Source organism: Eschrichtius robustus, chromosome 5 (assembly GCF_028021215.1).
Source record: "Eschrichtius robustus isolate mEscRob2 chromosome 5, mEscRob2.pri, whole genome shotgun sequence".
Taxonomy (NCBI): Eukaryota; Metazoa; Chordata; class Mammalia; order Artiodactyla; family Eschrichtiidae; genus Eschrichtius; species Eschrichtius robustus.
The window spans coordinates 39,538,633-39,553,305 of record NC_090828.1 but is presented as its reverse complement, the minus strand read 5'-3'; the positions used below and the strand labels follow the sequence as shown (position 1 = coordinate 39,553,305).

General features: G+C 35.8%; 1 protein-coding gene across 4 annotated transcripts in view; it reads right to left on the bottom strand.

The window, feature by feature from the left end:
* The window catches only part of DNAH7 (dynein axonemal heavy chain 7), a 225,785-nt gene that overhangs the window by 130,358 nt on the left and 80,754 nt on the right, over nt 1–14,673 (bottom strand). For all 4 annotated transcript variants that reach the window (XM_068544746.1, XM_068544747.1, XM_068544749.1 and 1 more), the window contains exons 26-29: nt 14,462–14,589; nt 7,197–7,409; nt 4,537–4,635; nt 277–525 (exon numbers count right to left, since the gene is read on the bottom strand). In XM_068544746.1, the coding sequence (XP_068400847.1) occupies nt 277–525; nt 4,537–4,635; nt 7,197–7,409; nt 14,462–14,589 (689 nt within the window). The remainder of the gene's footprint in view (nt 1–276; nt 526–4,536; nt 4,636–7,196; nt 7,410–14,461; nt 14,590–14,673) is intronic.

Genomic DNA, 14,673 nt, shown 5'->3' with positions numbered 1-14,673 from the left:
AGGTTTTTTCATGTTTTCAGACTTTTTTCTACAATGAACGTGTTACCTTTATGATTAAACTTTTTAAAAAAAGAAACAAAAGGGCTTGAGGCAAATCTGTGGCATACCCTTTGTATACTGAACTTCCTACTTGCTTGGTATTACTTTTCTAATTTTATTTCCTCTGTATTTTCATAATTTTAAGTTGCTGCATTAAAGTACCCTTTTAAATGACCATACATTGTATCTTGCACAAAGCTGACTATCAATAAATTAATGCATTAATAACACACTTACCTTTTCACATAGATCATTTAGTGCTCCAGCTAAGACACGATATGCACTGGTTTTTCCTCCAAATGGCTCTCCAACAATCATAAAGCCATGACGCACAATCATCATTTCATATATCTGAAGAATCTTCTCAGAAAAGAATCTGGTCATTTGCAAATTCATGGAGTCACAGTTGTCTTTGATGGCTCCCAGCAAATCATTGTAATCTGGTTTTGGTAATTTCACCCCAGGAAACAAATCTGAAGTAATTCCCTAATGATAGATGATTTGGGAATTTACATTATCTATCTATACATTCTCATATTCTCTGTCTCTGTCTCTCTCTCTATATGTATGGATATGTGTATATGTATGGATATGTGTATATGTATATATACATAGACATATAGACATATAGACATACATACACTTGATAAAATTTCTCACATCCTTGTATTTAACATTGATGGAAATAGAGCCATTGAGTAATAGTTCAGTATTCTTAACAGCTTCATAGAGGTATGATTGACATACAGTGAACTGTTTATATTTAAAGGGTACAATTTGATAAGTGAAACCACCAACTCAATGAAGATAATCAACATACCAATCACAGCCACAAGTCTCCTTGTGGCCTTTTATAATCCTCCTTCTCTCCTCTCTTTGCCACCTCCTGTCTCCATCCCCAGACAACCAACAAACACTGATTTGCTTTCTGTTACTATTTTTACTTGCATTATCTAGAATTTATTATGGGTGAAATTACACATTACATGTACTACTTTATTTTTTGTCTGGCTTCTTTCACTTGGCATAAAGATTTGGAAATTCACACCTTTCACAGCATATATCAATAGCTCATTGCATTGAAGTAGTCCACTGTATTGAGGTGCCAGTTTTTAAATCCATTTTCCTGTTGATGGACATTTTCATTGTTTCCAGTTTGGGAAATAAATAAAGCTACTATAAACATGTGTATACAAGTCTTTGTATGGACAAATGCTTTCATTTCTCTCGGGTGAATAATGAGGAGTGGAATACCTGGATAGTATGGTGAGTGTGCATTTACCGTTTTAAGAAACTGTCTGCTTTCCAAGGTTGTTGTATTATTATATTACATCCCCCCAAGCAGCGTATGAGAGTTTCAGTATTTGGTATGGTCAGTCTTCTTAATTTTAGCCATAGTAACAAGTAACAGTATCTTGTTGTGGCTTCAATTTGCATTTCCCAAAGAGTAACATTTTTGCATGTACTTGTGTGCCATATGTGTATCTTCTTTAGTGAAATGTCTGTTCAAATCTTTTGCCTATTTTTAATCGGTTTATTTTCTTCATGGTAAGTTTTGACCATTCTTTAAATATTCTGCATACAAGTCCTTCATCATACATCTAACATGCAAATTTTTTTCTAGTCTCTAGCTTGTCTTTCATTCTCTTACCAGTGTATTTCAAAGAGCAAACTTTTAAATTTTGATGAGTCTATTTTATGAATTTATTGTTTCATGCATCGTGCTTTCGGTGTTATATTTAAGAAATTTTTGCCTATTCCAAATTCACAAGGGATTTCTCTTGTTTTCCTCCAGAGATGTTGCAGTTTTCCATCTTTTTAAGTTAAAAAGTTAGAGGATGAACACGATCTGATTTGAAGGCTTATTCTAAAGATGGGGTCACATTAGTATAAAAATACACAAATGTTATCAATGGAACAGAATAGGGAGACCAGAAATAGACCCACACACATGGGAACAGCTCATTCTCAACAAAGACTCAAAGGCAATCCCGTAGAGAAAAGGATTAAAAAAATAGTCTTGAACAAATTATGCTAGAGTACCTGGATTTGTCAAAATAATGAACTTCCATCCATGCCTCATACCATATACAAAAATTAGTTCGATGGTATTTTAATCATTGTAGTGGGTAGTATGTTAATCAGCTTAGCGTCCCTCAGAAATGTATGTGCACCTGGAACCTCAGGATCTCACCTTATTTGGAAATAAGATCTTTGCAGATGTAATTAGATAAGATGAGATCATACTGGAGCCCAACTCCAGTGATTGGTGTCTTTATAACAGAAAGGAGAGGAAGACGCAGACACAACGACACCCAGGGAAGAAGGCCATCTAGTGATGGGGACAGAGTCTGAAGTAATGACAAGCCGAGGAACATCAAAGATCACCAGTAGCCATCAGAAGCCAAGAAGAAACAAGGAAGGATTCTTTCCTAAAGCCTTCAGAGGGAACCAACACCTTATTTCAGACTTGTATCCTCCAGAACTGTGAGAAAATCAATTTCTATTGTTTTAAGCCACCAAGTTTGTGGTACTTTGTTATGGCAGCTTTAGGAAACGAATACGATCATATAATGTACGATTGGAAAGAATTCTACTTCCATATTTAGTGTATATGAATATATAGAGTTAATTTCAAGGTCTAAGAAACATCCCTTTATAAACTGCTAAGGCTTTTTCATAAGTATTATAGCAACCTATGTGAGAAATACAGCTATTCTTTTTACTCTGAAGATAAAAGTGAAAATTCGGAAGAGCTTAATATGAAAGCATACATTCAAGCTATCCCTTAGAACTGACAAACTACCAGTTTAATCACCCCTAAATTTAATCCTTTAAATACTGTTATGGATAAACTGATACCAGTTCACTGAAGCAGTAAGTTTCCTTGGGGCAAAGGAGAGAAAAAGGCAACGCAGTAGGGTCTTTAAGAGCACTCTGCAGCCTAGCTGAGTGGCTGGAATCCCCTCTCCCTCATATACTGGCCATGAATACAAGTTACTAATCATCTCTGTGCCGCAGTTACACCATGTGTAAAATGGGGATAACAATAGCACCTGCCCCGTTGGCTGCTTATGAGTATTAAATAAGTTGCTATTCACAAAACTCTTAGAATAAGGTCTGGTCCACTGTGACTGCATAGTGTTTGCTAAGTAAACAAAAATATCTTCTCAGATTGTTCAAATTATTTATGGTTAACCTTGAAAGCAGCAGATAATTCCAGATCATATCTGGTAGTCAGTAGTTCTCAACAAAGACCAGTCCCCTTCACTCCCCCGCCAGGTAGAGAGTTGGGAATATGTGGAGCTGTCCTTCTGGTTCTCACACTGGGAGAGTCCAGAGACACTGGGGGAGGAGGGATGCCAAGTGTTCTGCAGCGTATGGGACAGTCTCTCACAACACGGAACTGTCCTATTTGAAAATGCCAGTTACGCCCCATTTAAGAAATATTATTCTTAATATTATTCAATAAATGTTCACTGAATGAATACACAGCTGCACGAGAATACAACTAGGTGAGGTACACTTCCACTTTATAAAAATAAATATAGCTTTTACTCCTGGAAAATCTGTGCAGCGTACTAGTACCAAAGAAACTGAGGCAAATTTTTAAGAAGAAAATTTGAACCTATTCCTTGTAGATTTGATCTATAAAACATTAGCACTGTCAACTCTAAATACTAAGGGAAGTCCCTTTCAGAGTGATGAAACATGGTTGCTATGGAGAGCTAACGACACTGGACCACACTACAGTGGCAGTGTCACTTCTCCGCCCTCCCCATGACAGCCTTACGACTTCAGTCTTTACACTTTGGAAGCCAACTGCCCGTACCTCAAGGCAGCACAAGAGAGAGCAACGTCTACCGTGTGTCAGGAGCCCACTCCCAAGCCCTCCCCCAATTTCTTCTACCTGAGAACGGGAAAAGGAAAAGAATGACATCACGTGACAAAACAGGAACTTTAACCATCATTCTAATAGTTCTTCTCAACTACTTATAATTTAATTTTTAAAATGCAACAAGATTATGAAGCCTAGTTCTTAAATTATCCTGAAAAAAAGAATTTCATAAAAGCCATTGTACTCTTCTAAAGAAATTAAGCTTATTTATTTTTGTTATTTCTCCAATCATTAATTTGACAAACATTTACCAAGTATCCATTCTGTGCAAGGGATTCAGTGATGTGTTAGACCAATTACTTTCCTCCAGGAAGGAAATTTTAGTGAAATTTATAAGCAAACATGTTTTGTAACTTTTGTGTACTTATTATATTCTGCAGAAAAGGTGCAACTTAAAAATCCCAAGTTGTTAAAAGTTATCCAAAACAACAAAGCTAGCTAAACACACTTCAAATAAAACAGAATGATCTATGTTTCTCTGTGCCATATCATCGTTTTCTGTAGTGGAAGTTTCTCACAGGGAGTTGCAACCATGGATGCTTGATAATAAATACATTATTAGAAGAATTTTGATACATTGTAATAATAAATGTTCTTACCTCAAAGAGTGGTAAATCATGGGATAAAAATTTTGGTAGATTTACATCAATAATAGATCTAAGCAGAAGAATTTCTTCATTTTCATTTGGATATTTCAGCTGAAAGAAAATATGCTCATAATGATATCTGAAGCTATTAACTGCACCCCCTACATGTTCACACACACACACACACACACAAACACCAGGCCCCAGAGGCAATTTAAGCCCATGCAAAAGTGTTGTTCTTACTTATTTTCATTTAATTGGACTGTTATTAATTTTAGAAACTGATGATTATACTTGTTGAATTTTCTACCAGTTTAAAATGAAAACCTAAGTTGAACTAACTACGTTTTCACAGATGCCCTGGGTAAAAAGCTATTGGCCATGAATTCCATATAGTTTGGGAGCTGCCATTACCTCTATATTGGGTAAGAGCTTGCTTGTCCTATGCATTCAAGACCAGCAGTGGGTTGGTAAAGTGAAAATAATCATTAAAAATGGGCAATCATTTTTAAAAGATGCACTTACATTTAAAACATATAAACATTCACTCACTCTGCCCATATTTTGGTGCCAAGGCCTTTTTTCTGAGGGTAGAGTTCTGGACCATTTTTCTTGTCAGAAAAAAAATGCATCAATAATGAATCATCTGCTCTGTCCAGTTTTGCTGTGTTTTGGTTTTGTTTTTTAAAGATGATCATGCTCTTCAAAGATACTTGGGAGACAATCTAAGTGTAGCATCCTTAAGAGTTTTAAGGTTTTTTCCCAGTTTTATTCACTTTTCTTATCCATACCTAATTCAAAGTCATTTTTTTTAGCATTTCATCTTTCCAGAGTCTTTCTTAAACAATGAACTTAGTTTTCATAAAAACAAAACTCTTCTTTTCATGCTCATATACCATCAATTTCACTGACAATTAATTAAATGACATAATGACAGTAACATGTCCGACTGGCTTCAGAAAGTTTTGGGAACAAGCCACCTGACTCTGGGTGAGGAACAGTTCATCTGATAGAAAGTGGGAGGGCAGAGCAGCGCGCTGCCTGCTGGCTGCATGCTTAGTACCAGCGTGCTTGATTGAGTGTGATCCCCAGGCAGAGTGGAGAGGGCTCGTTAATACACTAAGTCACTTAAGTAGAAGGTGCTTCAGAAAACTTATGTTAAATTCTGAAAAATCTGTGGTAGACCCAGAGTTTACTAAAAAATCTGGTTGAACCCTCAACTTGTTGCTCATGTCCATAAGATGGTTCAATAATTCACAAAAAAGTCTGAACTCAGAAATATTTCTCCCAGCTTCTATACTTTACTCAACATCTTACTCCACAGTTTCTCCTACCATCATGCATTTAGTATTCCAGAACCCTCTTCTTTTTCTCTAGAATCTTTCTAATAAATCCCATGCTCCTACTTAACTGGCTTTAACCTTACAAAGTCAGTGATGCCTGGCAATCAAGGTTAGCTGTCTCTAAATTTCCAGGGCCTCCAAAGCCAAAGCTAGTCCTATTCATATGGACTTTGGATCAACCTATCCACATGTAAATTATGAAGTGTCAGAAGTCTCTTTTGTTATTTGAGAGGCTATCATCTTAAAGCAAATGTTTAAATTGCTTTTTGATATAATAGAAACAAACTTCAAAATATTCAAGCCAACACATTCAACAATTTTCAATTAGCTTTTGACAAAGAATGATAGGATTCATTTGCTGCATAACTTTAATAGCTCAATTCCATAGTCAAGATGTCAGTGATGACGTACACTAGGACAATGCATTTTCTTTCCCATTATCTGACCACAATGTAATCATGACATGCCAGGTTAATACAAATTGTTGCTTCTAGTTGCATTTGTTTATTACAAAAAAAAAAAAAAAAAAAACAATGACTTGAAGTCATGTTAGGCTAATGTGAAACAGAATATCACCACTATATATCAGAATTCTTGGTAACGTTATTATAGAAGATTAAAAGGCATGCCATTGTTTTTAATCACACAAGATATACTTCAAAATCTTTATCTTCTGCAGTCATGAACATGAAAATTTTATAAGCTCCAAAGCCACAGTTTGCATTTTGCTGTTAATTATAGCCTATCTTGCTTACTTTGATAAAGAACAAATGTACAGTTATATTTTATGTTTCTGCAAAAGACTTTCAATGAAAAATTACCCAAGTCTTCAAACATTTTGATTTTTTATCAATATAGCTATGATTTATACCATCTTAAAATGTAAACATTATATTGCAAATCTATTACTGCTAGTCTACAGTTGGCTGCAACTGTGTAATTATATTAAGTAACAATGTCTAGGGGCTTCTGTATATATTTATTAATTATACATAGATTATTTCTCTTAAAGCTATTCAGTATATATGTTCATATATAAATGCTTTCAAAGTATTTCTCAGCAGCAAGGAATTTTACTCCTCAGTAGTACCTAGTTTCATACAGTTAAAATTGTGGAATGGAACTCAAATCACTGATCACATGTCTAAGGTTTTACAAATCATAAAATGTCCTTTTTCACGTGTGCAAATAATTAATTACGTTAGTACGATAACTGAACTTTTTTTCAGTTGATGAAACTAACCAGTTAGTGTAACTCTTGTGAAGACACATGGTCCTGAGATTTATAAACAGGAAATGAATGAGTAAGAAGCCACTTGCATTTTCTACCTTTAGATTCCCAGCTGCGGTGAGCACTGACTTCACGGCTCTCATTCCATAGTCATAGTGATGTTGTGATGACAACTGCTCTGAACACAGGCGATACGTAGCCACAATCTTTACCGACAGTGGCCGAGCTGTGACAAAGCCACAGGAGTACAGGACTATTTCGGCAATCATGGCATAATCAGGCACCATCATTGCTACTGTCCGAAAGAGTGCCTATGGGAGTGGAGAAAAGGTGCTTTTTGAAAAAGACCATCATGAAGATAAGCCTCCTCTTTCCTTCATAGCATGTTACAATGTTATAGCTTTCCTGCAATATTAAGTTACAGTAGCCAGATCAAACAGATAAAAACACTTTAAAATGCGATTTCTTGTTATTGTTATATAATAAATAGATCATTAACTTTTTATATAAATATGTTTCCTTAAATTATGCTTTGAGAATGCTTCAAATTTCTACCATACCTAGACCTTTGGTGAATTATTAATTTACTTAAGTGTTAAGTATCCATTACGTTCTATTTTTTGTGGGAAGTAACATGCTGTAGGGAAAAAGCAGACTCTGCTGGGATGTCCAAGAGCCGGGCTTCTCATCTGGGCTGGTGAGAAAGTGCCTGGTGTTGGGAGACTGGGCTTCAAGTGAAGCTCTCTAGGCATCTATTTAATTAAATGATTTGGCTCTCATCAGGTAACCCCTAATAACCAGACTATGTTACATAAATGATGTAATTTGAGATATTTTTTAATGTTTTTGAGTCTGCGTCACCATGTCAGTCTTTCACCAAGCATAATAAAGGGAAGAAACTGAAAATAAGTCCTGGATAATTATTACTAGAGATAAATCAATTTTCCAAATTCTAAAGATAATTTTTTTCCTCATAGTATTTTAAATATTGTGGGACAAATAAATGTTGTGTGATGGAAAGTAAATAGAAAACTGAATAGATTTTAAAAGAATAAATAAGAAAATTTAAGTTTAAAATGTTAGTATGTGTCAGGATTTACTTCAATAGCTCATACATGAAAACATGGCTTTCTTGTACTAAAGCAGGAGAACAACAGTGTTCTAGAAAAATGATAATCATATTCAGATAGTGAATAATAATTATAGTAAATGACAATTTACTATAATTCAGACAGTTCAGACAGTTTATAAATACCTGCTGGGAATTAGCTGAATTACCAAAAACACAAGGCAGATAGAAAATGAGGACATTTTGCTTAAGTGATCTGTTATGACACTAAAGTTGAGAATAAAAGATTTGCATCAAGCAAGACCCTTCCAATGTGTTACATTAATTACTAGCTAGAGGCCTTAGTACTGCTATTTTATCAATAAGGTTACCATTCAAGAAAGGCAAGAATAAAATGTTAAAAGTACATAGCATGAGCAAATAATTCGTAACAGAGAAGCTTAAGCAAGTGCTCTAAACCACTACATACCTGGGAAAAAAGAATGCAAGAGAATTACTATACACATGGTACCTCTTTTAAAGGGTAGGTTCTCAACAACTTTTTTTTAATGAATAAAATAGAGAGTGAATGAATTAACAAATGAGTTAGCTGGTCAATGGCTAGGTTAGGGTGACACAATCTTTCTACAATAGTACAAATTGCTACTAGCTCGGGATCAACATCCAGGTCTGTGTGTCAGGTCTCTGACACACCAGGTACTTTACAAATTCCTATTCACATTCTCTTAGCACTATTAGCAAAGTGGTTGTGGAACACCATGAAACAGACATATCAGTGGCCAAGAGAACAAAAACTAAAGTATGGTACAGAAGTTTCAAGGAGTTATCATGGATTCTTACTTATCACAGAGAAAAGCATCCTCATCAAAATATTTTTTAGGCCTAAACTGTTATGGTGGTAGACATTCTCATTCATTGATTCTCAAACAGAGTGTGTGAAATACTGATATGATACGGTTTGGGATCTGTCAGAAATAATTTTTCAGTAATAGCAGTAGGTTTAAGGGTAATTTAGTGCTTTAAAAAATTAATTTGGATTCTGGGTTAATCAATGGCATACTTTCTTGAGTGTAAAAAAAAAAAAAAAAAAATGGGAGGGTACAGATCCAGATAACCTGCCAGGGCTTGAATAAATTCCAGTACATGTAATCAATGTGAGTATTACCCTCCATGTTTACCTCAGCAGAAATAAATGATTGAGAATAGTTATTTTATTGCTTCTGTCCTATAGAGTGGACGAAGAAGGGTGGTACATAAGGAATTACACACACTTCCTAGAGTATGCTTCCAAAGGACTACATTTTAGAACAACATCAACAACAAAATCTCAAGCAATAACTTCTTACCATTTCTTCCTTTAAGGATTGGAAATAGATTTCATAAATGTGACCTGTTCAGGAATTAGCTAAGTATTAGTTGAGTGAAATGGAGGATTCAGGATCTAGTTCATTTTTTTTCTCTGTACTAATAGGGTGTTTCATGCTACTTACTCTGTGGAAAGTTATGGATCATGTTACTGACTTTGTGACATCAGAAGATCTAGAATATGCCTATTTTCCATACTACCCAAAGAAATCTACAGATTTAATGCAATCCCTATCAAATTACCCATGACATTTTTCACAGAACTAAAACAAATCATCTTAAAATTTATATGGAACCATAAAAGACCCAGAATTGCCAAAGCAATCCTGAGAAAAAAAGAACAAAGCTGGAGGCATAACCCTCCCAGCCTTCAGACAATACTACAAAGCTACAGTAATCAAACAGCATGGTATCAACACAAAAACAGACATAGGAATCAATGGAACACAACAGAGAGCCTAGAAATAAACCCACACACCTACAGTCAATTTTTGACAAAGGAGGCAAGAATATACAATGGAGAAAAGACAGTCTCTTTAGCAAGTGTGTTGGAAAAGTTGGACAGCCACATGTAAATCAATGATGTTATAACACTGCCTTCATATCCTACACACACACACACACACACACACGCACACACCCAAAAACAAAACCCTCAAAATGGCTTAAAAACTTTAATATAAGACAGGACACCATAAAACTCCTAGAAGAAAACTTAGGTAAAACGTTCTCGGACATAAATCATAGCAGCATTTTCTTAGGTCAGTCTCCAAGGCAATAGAAACAAAGGCAAAAATAAACAAATGGGAATAAGCAAACTTATAAGCTTTTGTACAGCAAAGGAAACCATAAACAAGACGAAAAGACAACCCTCAGAACAGGAGAAAATATTTGCAAACAATGCAACCAACAAGGGCTTAATTTCCAAGATATACAAACAGCTCATGCAACTCAATAACAAAAAAAGCAAACAACCCAATTAAAAAATCAGCAGAAGACTTAAACATTTCTCCAAAGAAGACATACATAGGGCCAACAGACACCTGAAAAGATGCTTAACTTCACTAATTATTAGAGAAATGCAAATCAAAACTACAATGAGGTACCCCTTCACACCAGTCAGAATGGTCATCATTAAAAAGTCTACAAATAATAAATGCTGGAGAGGGTGTGGAGAAAAGGGAACCCTCCTGCACTGTTGGTGGGAATGTAAATTGGTGCAGCCACTATGGAAAACAGTATGGAGGTTCCTCAAAAAACTAAAAGGAGAGTTATCATATCATCTAGCAATTCCATTCCTGGGCATTTATCTGGGAAAAAAAACCCAAAAGTTCTAATTCAAGAAGATACATGCACTCCAATGTTCACAGCAGCACTATTTACAATAGCCAAGACATGGAAGCTACCCAAGCGCCCATCAACAGATGACTGGTTTAAGAAGATGAGGTATATATACATATATGCAATGGAATAGTACTCGGCCATAAAAGAGAGTGAAATAATGCCATCTGCAACAACATGGATGGACCTAGAGATTATCACACTCAGTGAAGTAGGTCAGAAAGAGAAAGAAAAATATCATGATATAACTTATATGTGGAATCTAAAATATGACACAAATGAACCTATCTACAAAACAGAAACAGACTTACAGACATGGAAAACAAACTTACATTTACCAAAGGGGAAAGGGGTGGGGGAGAGAAGAGGGATAAATTAGGACTTTGGGATTAGTAGATACAAACTACTATATATAAAATAGACAAACAACAAGGTCCTACTGTATAGCACAGGGAACTATATTCAATATCCTGTAATAAACCATAATGGAAAAGAATATGAAAAAGATATATAAATACACACATACATATACGTATATATAAATGGAATCACTCTGCTATCCACCAGAAAGTAACACAACATTGTAAATCAGCTATACTTCAATTTAAAAAATAGAATAAGCCTATTTTACCATTGCTTCTAACATTTAACTATTCTGAAATGATTACTGATTCTTCAGAATAGTTTTAATATTAAATATAGCTTCTCTAAAGTGGAGATGTGTTTAAGAAATTGCTCTACTATGCAGGTTTTGTCTAGACGTACAAGATGTCAAAACTTGAGTCTTTCTGCATGACATGATACATATCAGTTACCGAAGTATGCATGATCTGCCCAATAATTTACAAAGGAAATATACACAATTCTTGAACCTTCCCATTTACTTGTAGATCATAAAGCATTTGAGAGAATAAGGAAGGAGGGAGGATTTGTGAAAAGACTTCCATCGAAGCGAGGTTTTCTTATGCTGTGAGTCTCCATAAGCACCCACTCCTCACTCCCAAGTTCAGTAAGAGCTTGATGGGTATCGCCCTACTGCGGGGGAATATAGATTGGTGCCTGACTCATGCCCGAGAAAGCAAAAGTAGCCTGCGGAAGCAAGATCACAGTGGCCTTCACTCCCACAGTCTGTTGGGACAGAAGATGCATGAGATATACACGATAAGGGAGAGAGAGAGCCAAGTTGGGGCCATTTTAAGTCCTCCCCAAGATTCCCTCTGGCAAAGTGAGAGCTCTCCAACAGCAAAAATCTACATGGAATCACCCACCAGCGATCCATGCAGAGTGGAGGGAATGACAACTGGAGAAACAGATTCCATCACTCAAAGTCTCAGGAGTTCCAAGCAGAGAGACCTAACAGGAGTCCCTGAAGAATCCATGGACACGTGCAGGATAGAAAGATGCAGCTGTAAACCTCTGCCAGCTCCAGGGGCTGGACCCACATGGTCTTATCTGAACTGTATGTATGTTCGGTGGCCCACTGCTAGCTTAAAGGATGAGTATGAATTTGTCAGGCAGGACAGTGGTGGTTTAGCAGAGCACTCAAGAGAGGGTAAACAGCATGTGCAAAGGCACGGGACCTTCAGAGGCCAGTGAGGCCTGTGTGACAGGGAGATGCAGGGAGCTGGTGGTACAGACGCAACTGGGTCTAATGCCAAAGCTCTTGCAGATCAGGCCAAGAAATTTGAATTTTTTTCCTGTGGGCAAAAGGAGCCCGGTGTTTTTTTTTTAAGTCTGGAAATTATACGATTAGATTTCTTCTGACAATACAGGTAGCATTACAATGGGGAGTTCATGATAATGAATTTCAGTAGGGACTCTTGGTGACAGGTGAGCTGCTGCAGTAAGACAGGCAAGAGAAGAGGGCTGGGAGCAAGGTGTGGCCGTGGGGCTGGACGGGAGCAGCAGGGGTAATAAGACTTTTATGAAACAGGATTGCGGGTTTTGGTAACCGGCTGAATCACTGCGTGAAGAAGAGGGAAGCTTCGAGGATGACTCTGAAGACTGATGATAATACTCTCTGGGCCTCAGCAGGCTTTAAAAAAATAGTATATCTATCTATCTATCTATCTTTCATTTCTGACTAAGACATTTTTTCAAAATTGTGAGGTATTTCCATATGTACTTGAAAACAGATATTCTATAGCAGTTCTAACCAAGAAGACTGCACAAAAGGAACAACGAAAACAACAAAACGCTATCAGAATTTGAGAGCAGTTTTTGGCCTAAAATAGAAGGAAAATACTCCAAGAACCACAAGGTGAATATTTTGACACTGTTTTAACACGCACAATAAATAAAATGGAAAAGTTTGCATGGGGCATTAACAGACTCAACCAATACTGGTCCCAGCTTTTTATGATTAGCTACTCGCAGATGTTTGCCTTTACCAATATTTATGTATTCAGATTGACCCTACTGAATAAAAGGAAAACATGAGTGAATAAAAGTACTGCTACAAAAAGAGCTTTCCAAATGTGTATCCCAATAAAAAGTTGCAAAATGCTTCTTAGATGAAGGAGGATTTACCAGTTTCTATTTTTAAGTTACACCATCCTTCACAAAGGCAAAGTACTAAAACATCACGTCTAACATATAAAAGTGTACGGAATAAAAAATACCACAAAAATACTTGGCAGCAGTGAGTCCAATCAAAAGTGTTTTCGACGGAAAAGTACCTCAACTAGTCTGAGAAGCTGTCGTTCTAAAAATGTGGATAGTGGAAAGAATGAAGGATTTAGAGTCAGAAGACTTGGTTTTGGATCTGCAATTACCGCTGCATTATTCTTCAACATTTTCTCTCTATGTGCTAACCATAAACATGCAATTCACCAGAAAAGGATATAAAATGTCTAACAAAGATATGGAGAAAATGTCATATTTCACTAATAATCAAAGAAGTTTGTTTTTTAAATGAAGATTCTAGTCTATTCAATTAGCAAACTGTTTTGTTCTTACAAAAAACTACTGCTGGGTACTAAGGAGAATTGAGAATTGATATGGGATATAAATTGTTTCAACCTCTGTTGGAAGGCAATTTAGCAACACAGCTCTTGGTCTTATGACTCTCCTAAGGAAGTATCTTAAAATAGAGAAAAGCCTTAAGTAAAAATTGCTCATTGCAATATTATCTATAATGAAGGAAAACTAAATGCAAGCTAAATGTCAAACAGTAAGCACAGTTCAATAAATTTATTTACAGTTTGAATTATGTTCATAAAGATAGGAAAATGCTCATATTATAATATTAACTTGAAAAAAGCCTCAGTATTCACAATTTTCTGATTTCAGCATTTAAAATTGAGGAATACAATACAGTAAGCAGTAGAATGGGTACCTTTTTCAATATTTCCTATGTTTTCTAATTTGTGTAATTACCACTAATTTTAAAATAGAAGTTTTGGAAATTGCATATTTATTTTTTAAAGCTCAAAGCTTTAAACTTATTTTCTAAAACAGTTGTCTAAAATATAACATCTAAAAGCAAAAATTTTACATAAAATTCAAGAACAGCATGTGCTTTCTTTTTATATATTAACTGTGTTAATCACAGAACGGAAACAGATGATATAATTGCCTTTTCTGTACCTTCAGATTATCTGGAAGTTCTGATCGCCCAGCATATCCAGGGTTCATTGTTATAAAGACAGCACACGTGGGGTCAAGTTTTAGTTCAGTTCCTTCAAACACTAGTAAATCCACACCTGCATTAATACCTGTGAGTAATCAAGAATGAAATGACTTAGCAATTCCACATATAAATGGGACTCATGCCATTCATTACCTCCTATATTTCTACT